The sequence below is a fragment of the Crotalus tigris genome, unplaced genomic scaffold (assembly GCF_016545835.1).
Source record: "Crotalus tigris isolate CLP2741 ecotype Arizona unplaced genomic scaffold, ASM1654583v1 scf7180000018816.262180, whole genome shotgun sequence".
Classification (NCBI taxonomy): domain Eukaryota; kingdom Metazoa; phylum Chordata; class Lepidosauria; order Squamata; family Viperidae; genus Crotalus; species Crotalus tigris.
The window spans coordinates 62171-72680 of record NW_024097210.1 but is presented as its reverse complement, the minus strand read 5'-3'; the positions used below and the strand labels follow the sequence as shown (position 1 = coordinate 72680).

The following is a 10510-nucleotide window of genomic DNA, read 5'->3' as shown; positions in this document are numbered from 1 at the left end:
TGACGGGGGTCGCCATCACACAAACGTTGAGAACCACTGCTCTAATTCATCCAGCCAGCTTTCATGCTTAAGGCAGGACTAGAACTCCCCGTCTCCTGGTGATTGGCCCTAAGTCATTCAGCAAGATTTGATGCCTTAGGTGGAACTAGAACTCACAGTCTCCTGGTGATTGGCCCAAAGTCACCCAGCTGCCTTTCATGCCTAAGGCGGGACTAGAACTCCCATTCTCCTAGTGATTGGCTGTAATTCATCCAGCCAGCTTTCATGCTTAAGGCAGGACTAGAACTCCGCGTCTCCTGGTGATTGGCCCTAAGTCATCCAGCAAGATTTCATGCCTTAGGTGGAACTAGCACTCACAGTCTCCTGGTGATTGGCCCAAAGTCATCCAGGCAGGACTAGAACTCATGCTCTCCCACTTTCTAGCCTAGAGTAGACCAAACCAGCCAGAAAAAAAGAAAATTATGCATTCCTCATAAGGGCAGGGTGGGAAATGCATAGCCCTGCTCATTCCTTGGCCTTTTCAAAAAAGAAGCATCCAAAACTCTAACTAGAGTGTCCCATCTCTCTGAGTTCCTTTGCTGCCCAGCAAGAAGAGGAAGGGAGAGTGGGAGAAAAAGGCCTTAGACAAAAGGAAGGGTTACTGTAGTCTTTTTTGGCTCCAGTTGCTGAGACATGATTTCTAAAGCGGATTTCTCTGCCCCTCTGAAATTCCATCAAGCAAAGAGCTTCTCTTACCTCTTTGGTACACTGGATATCCATCATGAAATGATGGACATGTTTCTCTGCTCTGGTGAATTCCAGTTTATCTGCAGCCACGGCCACAAGGAGAGCAGTGCACCCCACTCCCTGGGAAGAAATACGAAAGTGGAGAATAAGAAAGGTTCTTTTAAATACAATTTTTTTTAAAAAAAAAATGCATGGGTTATTTACTGTTGTAAGTCGAAGAAGTATCTCTATCTACAAATATATATTGTTTTCTGAGGTTTTCGCGGGTGTTTGTATGTAGGTCTTTGGTTATTCGGGTTTTCTCCCACGTCAAATTGGAAATGTCTTGGCGACATTTCGACAAAGTCTCATTCATCATCTTCAGGCTGGTGTTTTCGGCTTCGTGCTTCCAGGAGGAGGAAATCCACCATATTGCTCCTAGAAGCACAAAGCCGAAAAAACCAGCCTGAAGATGACGAATGAGACTTCGTCGAAACGTCACCAAGACACTTCCAATTTGACGCGGGAGAAAACCCGAATAACCAAAAACCTAAATATATTTTGGTAAATATATTTTGCCACCTTGCACCACGTTTCTCATTGTAAGATGTTGTTTGTGTTCCTTACCATGACACCAGTGAACAAACACACGACTTTCCCGCAGACTGTTTCGGGCACCACGTCTCCGTAGCCGATGGTCAGAAAAGTGATGGGAATCAACCAGAATGTCCCACCCAGGTAATTGTTCTCATCCATATACTGCCTGGCAGATCAAATAAGAGAGAATCAACATGAGGATAGATCCGTGCTCATATTTATCTAGGAAAGTACAGGTAGTCCTCCACATACAACCACAATCAGGGCCAGAATAACTGTTGCTAAGCAAGGCAGTCGTTAAATGAGGCAGTTCGTAATTTATCACGATAGGGACCAGAATTTTTATGGCTAAGCAAAACAGTTGTTATCTGAGTCACGCCCTTTTTATCCCATGATTGTTATGCAAATCACCGCAGTTGTTAAATGAATCATGTTGTTCAGCAAATCTGGCTCTCCCCCCCCCCCCCAACTGACTTTGCTTTTTGGAAGCTGAGTGGGAAAATTGCAAATAGCGGTCACATGACCTTGGGACATTGCCAATAAATACATGTTGGTTGCCAAGTGCCCAATTTTTGATCATGTGACCCCAAGGATGCTGCAACGGTCATAAATTCAAGGAGCAATCATTAGTTCATTTTTTTCAGTCCTGAACAGATGCTAAATTAATGAATGTCAGCTGAAGACTACCTGTACTATATCCCAGTTAATTGTTTGACCTGAAGCAACTAAGGACGGTGTGAAAACTAAACTAAAATAAATAATAAAACACAACAAAACAATAAAATGAAACAAAATGATAAAATAAAATAATGGAAGGAAATACAAATATAATATAAAGTAATAAAATAAAGCATTCGAATGCATAAATCCAAATACATCGGTAAATGCAGGTTGGCTAAACCATAGCAGCTTGAGTTCAGTGGTTTTTTTTGTTTTTTTTAATCAAATCAACATTTTTAAAGAAAATAAAACAGTCTTTGTCTGATGACCAAACAGTTAATAATAACAATAACAAGCCTAACAGTGGATAATATTGGTGTTCCAACAGAATCCTCACCGTTCACAGACGGACAGTATCCAAAAAGCGATGATCCAGAGTCCCATTGTAAAGATCAGCAGCACACGGCCCGGCTGGCTGTTGACCATCACCCGTAACACAAAAGGGTACTGGAAGTGGATCTTGTTGAGGGACCCAATGCTGCGGTAGGAGGCATCTCCCAGCACACTACTCCACATTAGCACAGCTCGAGGGACCAAATAGAGGCGGAGGAACATCACCAGTGAGAGCAACATGTCAACATCGGAGAGGAAGACGAGGGTCTGTTCCGATTTGGGATCCAGGCAAACGAAATCTCCCACTGGAAAGGGGTGAAGGAAGCAGACTAAAAGCTCCAGCGTGATGAGAGCCAATTTCGGGGTGCTGACTGCAATTCGCCAATCGGTGAGGGAATTGTCCAGCATGAAGAGCTAAAAGGCAAAAGGAACATGAGAGCATGAATGAGCCGGAAGCAAAGCCAGGGGTTCTCTCTGCAAGGAATTGTCCCTCTGCTGGAATTCATTGATGGAATGTATTTCTATGCAACAACTACTGTAGTATTCAGCTGGTAAATGGCAGTATTTATACGTTTGGATCTATGCTATGTACTCTATGCTCTTTTGTTCTAAATAGAGTTTACTGTTTACTTTTACAGTTATATAGTTGAGCAGTAAAGCACATGGTGACTGTACTCTTTGTTGCTCTGTATGGTGCTTTATATAAACAGAATTTTTAACACCCTCTCAATCAGTTGGGCAAATGAGAAGGACGATGCCCACCTTTTCATGGAGGAAAGGTTGTTAACAGTCTCAAGAACCATTAGAAAAAAGCTTGTTACTAGTACAATACAGTCAGAGGACTCTGGTGCTGTTCAACCAGTCACACAGCATATTGGCACCAACATTTGCCTTCATTTCACCAATAGCAGGGCAGAATACCAAAAGCATCCATCCAAACCCTTCCTAATAGTTTTTCTCCAGGCCTCACAAGAAGAAATGGAGCAAAAATAAAAATTGGTGTTGGAAGGCATAGTTCTCTAACTTTGTAACTGGTAACCCAATCAAAAGGAAACCTGCTTATTCAAAATGAACCATTTCCCAAATTTTTCCACCTGGTCCGCCAGTTGTACACACCACCCACCTACGCACTGACCCACAATATCATTAGCATTATTATTATGATTATTATCAGTCGGAATCAATTCACGGTGGGATGAAGACCTTTCAACCATTCGGTTTGGTCAAGGCAGGTTAGTAGATGGCTATATTTGTTTACAGGTAATCGTCGACTTACGACCACAATTGAGCCCAAAATTTCTGTTGTTAAGTGAGATATTTGTTAAGTGACATTGGGACACGGCAGCAGTCATAAATATGAGCCAGTTGCCAAGCATCTGAATTTCGATCACAGGATCATGGGGAAGCTGCAAAGTAGTAACTGTGAAACATTGTCATAAGTCATATTTTTCAGTGCCCTTGTAACTTTGAAGGGTCATTAAAACGAACTGTTGAGCCCACTGTAGAAGAATGGATGATTAAAGTGTCAAATTTAGCAGAAATGGCTAAGATTTCTGCTTATTTGAAGGATCATTCACAAGAAAGATACATTTCGGTCTGGAGAAGATGGATAAATTATATTCAGAATAAATATGGGACTAAAAAGTTTCATTTAGTCTATGAGTGAATTTTAGAGTATTATTATGATATTATTTTTAGTATTAGTGTTGTTTAACTATTTAGGGACTGTATTGTTTAATAATTAGGATATTAATTTGTTTATGTTCTCATTATTATTATGTTCACTTTTAATTTGCTTATATTTATGTTAAAGGGGAGTTAAAATGCATTATGGATTTGGTTACTTATATAGTTGGTAATGTTAGTTAGATTATGATTATCATATTTGTAACCCTGTATTCAGCTCTGGGAAGTAGGGGAGGGAGGGGGGTTTTGGGTGGGTTAATATTGTAATTTTTATAAAACAAACAAACTATTGTAAGTCGAGGACTACCTGTATTTGCCAGTCTATGGTTGAAAGAGTGGGAGTAAGCCTGAGTCACACAGGGAGCTTCTGTGGCTGAGGGGGTCTAAAACCTGGGCCACCCTACTCCTAATCTAGCACCTCCCCCTCCACCCCAAACTGACTCTTGGGCTGAGAGAGAGGGACTGGCTCAGAGTCACCCAAGGAACTTCAACGTTGAGAATAGTCTTGGATCTTCCTACTCCTAGCTGAACACCTCTATTACTACACGGTGTTGGCGGTTGGGCTGAGAGAAAAAGATTGGCCCAGAGTCACCCATTCAACTCCCATGGCTGAGAATGACTATGAACTTGAGTCTCCCTGCTCCTAGTCCAGGGGTAGGCCACCTTGGCTCTTTTATGACTGGTGGACTTCAACTCCCAGAATTCCTGAGCCAGCGTGAGGGAACTATGACCCTTTTATGACTGGTGGACTTCAACTCCCAGAATTCCTGAGCCAGCCATGCTGAGGGGAAAGGGAGAGGTTGCCATGCTGAGCCATGCTGGGTCAGGAATTCTGGGAGTTGAAGTCCACGAGTCATAAAAGAGCCAAGGCTGCCTACCCCTGAGCTAGTCCATTAGTCTATTGCTCTCACCATTAGGAAATTTCTCCTTCATTCTAGAAGCAACCTAGCACTGAGGAGAAATTTCCTGACACAACAGTTAAGCAGTGGGACAACTTGCCTCCAAACGTTGTGGGTGCTCCATCACTGGAGGCTTTTAAGAAGAGACTGGACAGCCACTTGTCTGGAACGGTATAGGGTAGGGGTAGGCAACCTTGGCTCTTTTACGACTCATGGACTTCAACTCCCAGAATTCCTGAGCCAGCATGGCTCAGCTTGGAAACCTCTCCCCTTCCCCTCAGCATGGCTGGCTCAGGAATTCTGGGAGTTGAAGTCCACCAGTCATAAAAGAGCCAAGATGGCCTACCCCTGAGCTAGTCCAACCCATCACCCCTATTCCATGTTGGTTCAAAAGATGGGAAACATGTCAGGCTCTGAGTCCCGCAGGAAGCTACAATCTCGGTCTCCCTACTCCTCATCCAGGGCCTTCACCACACCTCCTCACTGACTCCCTGGCTCAATATCACCCAAGGAGTGTCTATGCTGGGTCTCCCCATTCCTAGTCCAGCACCTTCACCATCCCCACCCCACACTGGCTGTTGAGCAGAGAGGGAAGAACTGTCCCAACGTCACTCAGGGAGCTCCTGTGGCTGAGAACGGATGGGAACCTGTTTCTAGGTCTGTGTCAGAGAGCTTTGTAGTAGTCCACAAACGTTTGGCAGCTCCCTGCCTCTGGAATCGAGCTTCTGTGATTCAAGACAGCTAACAGTTGAGCAATTTCCCCCTCGAGATCCGTATAAATAAACCCTCTATTGTCAAAAGGTGTCATTGCGGTATCGCAACATAAGGGATGGAACTGAATGCCAAGTGGTTTTACAAAGCAGATGTACGCTGTTGTTGGATTGCTTTCTGGGAGTGCAAAAGCTTTCTTTATTATTAGTAAAATCAGTTTGTATGCTGCTGATGGTTAAGTCTTGACTTCCGCCTCATGGATGGCTTCCAAGAGAGGAAGACAAAACTGCCCATCTAGCCAAAGACAGGTAGTCCTCGACCTTATGACCACGATCCCAAAATTTATGTCGCTAGGTGAGACAGTTGTTAAGGGAGTGTGGCCCCCATTTTACAACCTTTCTTGCCACAATTGTTAAGTGAATCCCTGCAGTTGTTAAGCTAGTCACACGGTTGTTAAGTGAATCTGGCTCCCCCCTTTGCTTGTCAGAAGGTCGCAAAAGGGGATCACGTAACCCTGGGAGACTGTAACCGTCATAAATATGAGTCAATTACCAAGCATCCAAATTTTGCTCTGATAATCTAGTGCAGGGGTAGGCAACCTTGGCTCTTTTATGTCTCATGGACTTCAACTCCCAGAATTCCTGAACCAGCATGGCTCAGCATGGAAACCTCTGCCTTTCCCCTCAGCATGGCTGGCTCAGGAATTCTGGGAGTTGAAGTCCACGAGTCATAAAAGAGCCAAGATTGCCTACCTCTGGTCTAGGAGGCTCACCGCTTAGAACAGGAGGACTTAGGACAGGGCTAGGCAACCTTGGCCCTTTTATGACTGGTGGACTTCAACTCCCAGAATTCCTGAGCCAGCCATGCTGAGGGGACAGGGAGAGGTTGCAAGCTGACATGCTGGCTCAGGAATTCTGGGAGTTGAAGTCCACGAGTCATAAAAGAGCCAAGGGCCTACCCCTGGCTAGGAGGCTCACCGCTTAGAACAGGAGGACTTAGGACAGGGCTAGGCAACCTGGCCCTTATGACTGGTGGACTTCAACTCCCAAATTCCTGAGCCAGCCATGCTGAGGGACAGGGAGAGGTTTGCAAGCTGAAACCACTGGCTCAGGAATTCTGGGAGAATTCCACGAGTCATAAAGAGCCAAGATGCCTACCCTGGTCTAGGAGGCTCACCGCTAGAACAGGAGGACTTAGGACAGGGGTAGGTAACCTTGGCTCTTTTATGACTTGTGGACTTCAACTCCCAGAATTCCTGAGCCAGCCATGCTGAGGGGAAAGGGAGAGGTCTCCAAGCTGAGCCATGCTGGCTCAGGAATTCTGGGAGTTGAAGTCCACGAGTCAGAAAAGAGCCAAGGTTGCCTAACCCTGACCTAGTGGATGCTGCAACCGTTGCAAGTGTGAAAAACGTTCATAAGTCACTTTGTTCAGTGATGTTGTAACTTCAAATGGTCACTAAATGTACTGTTGTAAATTGAGGACTAGCCGTGAAGTCTAGCTGTGGATGCAGGCTTCGCTTTACATTTAGACCAATTTCAGCTGCATGGGTCAACTGGGGCTCAATATTCCTCCAGCAGCCCAGTGTTTATTGCAATAGCTTTTCTGCTTTTATTACGTGATTTGTGAACGTGTGGGTTTTTTTAACCCTTTTATTGCCAACAATAAATAGGGAGCTGTTCCATTTCTTAAGAAATAGATAAAACAATGAAAAGAAAAAGAAAGGAGAGCAAAAGTACAGAAACATAAGAAATAACATACTACTTAAAATATATATCCCTAGGTTAATACGTATTTATTTCCTGAATTTCTTATTCTTTTTAACTATAATTAAGAATATATTTAATCTTTAATCTTTAAACATTCCATTCAACACCTCTAGTCATCTAGTCTCCTTTGACTCTTATTCAAAACATTTTCTTTTCATCATTGTCTTAAATTCAGTCACGTTTAAGTTTCTAAAACATTTCCTTTATTTAAATCATTTCAACTTTTTTGAAGTAGCAGAGAAGCCCTATTCAGGGGTCTGCAACCTTGACAGCTTTAAGACTTGTGGACTTCAGCTCCCAGAATTCCTCAGCCAGTTGTCAAAGTTGCAGACCCCTGCCCTAGTTAGCAAACTTATCAGCCAATGAAATACCCCCTGATTTAAGGGCCTAAAGTGCACGTTGGGGAAATGCACATCAAATGAACTGTGCATAAATGCACTTTAATCCTTAGCCGGCCAAAGTCACTGCCACCAGCCACAGCTTGGCAGTCACTGGGTGGACCCGCTGGGTGACTCAGCCAGGAAATATTGCTCTCCAATCAACAAACGAGATCAAACAGTCCACAGGAAAGAAAGAAAAAATTCTTCTGAAGTATATTTTCCGAATGTCGCTGGCTCGCCCGCCGCAAACCAAGACAAGTTGAGCCCTGCAGATGGGGAAGATGAAATGTCTGGGCTGGCCAGTCAGCCCTGAAGGAATAAGTCTCAACTTCAGCCTGATCAGTTGAGCATTTCCCAGCCCTGCACGCTATTTATAAATGAATTTATTAAGAAGAACTGTCTGTATGTGGTCAATGCAGACACTTCTCCTTACTTTTGGCTGCTAAAACTAGAGGACGGTGACGGGTGCAGAGTTAATATTACTGTTTGTTTGTTTTTTAATAGTGTTTGTTAACAAGGGTGCTGAGCACTCCCCAAAGGGGTTTTATGATGCTGAAATTTTGGGGAGAACTATTACTGTCCCTCAAATAGAGAATGCCCCATCTATATCTCAATTGCTTAGATGGGCGGTTGTGGAAATCAAACAAACACATAAATTTCTTGTGCCACACACACTGTCCCTTGCCCCAAACTCTGGCTGATTATCTTTCTGTCTGTCTGTCTGTCTGTCTGTCTGTCTGTCTGTCTGTCTATCTATCTATCTATCTATCTATCTATCTATCCATTACATTTCTACATTGCCCAGCTCAACTTAAATTATCTTAGTTAAGATAACTAAAATAAGTAAGTTATCTTAATCATCTCAGTTCTCTAATATTTTACAAATGTTGGAACAGAGAAGTAATTTTTAACATGAACAGACAGGGAAAATGATTCAACACAAGGACAGAGTTAGATTATTGGGTTGTGGGTTTTTTTTGGTTTTTTTTTAAACTTTTTAACTTGTTGTTTGGTTGCATTGGATTTATATCTTTCTGTGGACCTGTGTCCACAGTTTCTAAAGTGCAGCTTATGGGCCATCATTTAAAGGATAAATCCAGCCTTAATTTGTTCTTGATGAAGCTACTTATCTACTTAAATGTGGGGGGGGACTTTATAAATTTATAAAATCCAATTTTGGGGGATTGGAGTAAATTATCTAGTTGTTCCTCCCCTTTAATCATTCTGGTTGCACCTGGTGCATATAAAAGACCTATTACTTCCAGCTCCTTGCAGTTCAGATAAATATTTTCCAGGGAGATTTCTTATTAAAGGTATGGCATCTGCAAAGTATGTCAAAGTTTGCCCATAACAATCTTTTTGTTATGACAGAATTAAAATGAAGATTGTTGATCCTGGCAGACATAGGCTAAGTAAACGCGCCCTTCCCCAGGTCAAAGTTTGTTGTTTTTCAGGTCTCCTTCTGGAGTAGCTCCCAGATTTATGGGATAATTATCCTACACTGCCCTCCACCTACCTTTGTAAGTCCTTGACTTACAACAGTTCAGTTAGTGACTGTTTGAAGTTACAACAGCGCTGAAAAAAGTGACTTATGACCATTTCTCCACAGTTACGACGCCACTGTGGAGGGTCACGTGATCAAAATTCAGATGCTTGGCAACTGGCATGTACTTACGACGGTTATAATAATAATAATAATAAAGTTGGAAGGGACCTTGGAGGTCATCTAGTCCAACCCCCTGCTCAGGCAGGAAACCCTATACCATTTCGGACAAATGGCTGTCCAGTCTCTTCTTAAAGTTGCAGTATCCCAAGGTCATGTGATCCCCTTTGGTGACCTTTTGACAAGCAAAGTCCATGGGGAAGCCAGATTCACTTAAAAGCAGGTTACTAACTGATCAACTGCAGTGATTCACTTAACAGCTGTGGCAAGAAAGGTCGTAAAACGGGGCAAAGCTCACTTAAGAAATGCCTCACTTAACAACAGAAAGATTAGGCTGAGTTGTGGTTGTAAGTCGAGGGCTATCTGTAGTTGCAGCAGCAGTAACGTTGCACTGTTATGACTACGATTGTTATTATTATTAAGGCACAGATTGGGAGGAAGATGGCCGTGGAAAGATCAGCATGCAGGGGGGGGGAAATTGTTCTCTTTTGCTTCCTAGTCAAAAATAAAATACGCCATTGGATAAGGACGCCCGGTCAGATCCCTGAAGGGCAGGAATTAGCTAATAAATAAATAAACCGATCCCATGTTAGTTTAATATTTACCTTGCTATTGCCAGTTCTTATATTTTAAGCAGTTGCAATCCTCTTTTACGACCTTCTGACAAGCAAAGTGAAGAGAGAAGGCAGATTCATTTAACAACCGGGTAACTAACATCAACTGCAGTGATTTACTCAACAACTATGGCAGTGATGGCGAACCTTTTAGAGACCGAGTGTCCAAACTGCAACCCAAAACCCACTTATTTATCGCCGGGTGCCAGGTGGGCGTGGCCCACTGGATGGGCGTGGCCGTGGTGGTCATGGCAGATTGGGTGGGTGTGGCCAAGGTAGGCGTGATCACCTCAATGTTGCTCGTGGGGAGGGACGCCTGTGGGGGCTGGGCAGGGTTGGGGGAGATCCAGAGGATCTCTGGCAGGTGGGGCAGTGGGCAGGAGGTTCGTCCTGCAGGAAGACGTGAGGCAAGGCGAGGCAGGGCAGGGGTGCCATT

General features: G+C 43.6%; 1 protein-coding gene across 2 annotated transcripts in view; it reads right to left on the bottom strand.

Annotated features, from left to right (window-relative positions):
• Positions 1 to 246: 246 nt before the first annotated feature.
• LOC120313891 (intermediate conductance calcium-activated potassium channel protein 4-like) overlaps positions 247 to 10510 on the bottom strand; it is a 34936-nt gene continuing 24672 nt past the window's right edge. The window contains exons 2-4 of one of the 2 annotated variants that reach the window (XM_039356280.1): positions 2360 to 2769; positions 1333 to 1468; positions 247 to 846 (exon numbers count right to left, since the gene is read on the bottom strand). In XM_039356280.1, coding sequence (XP_039212214.1) covers positions 544 to 846; positions 1333 to 1468; positions 2360 to 2769 — 849 coding nt within the window. In that variant the 3' untranslated portion in view covers positions 247 to 543. The remainder of the gene's footprint in view (positions 847 to 1332; positions 1469 to 2359; positions 2770 to 10510) is intronic. The other variant, XM_039356279.1, reaches the window with a different exon arrangement.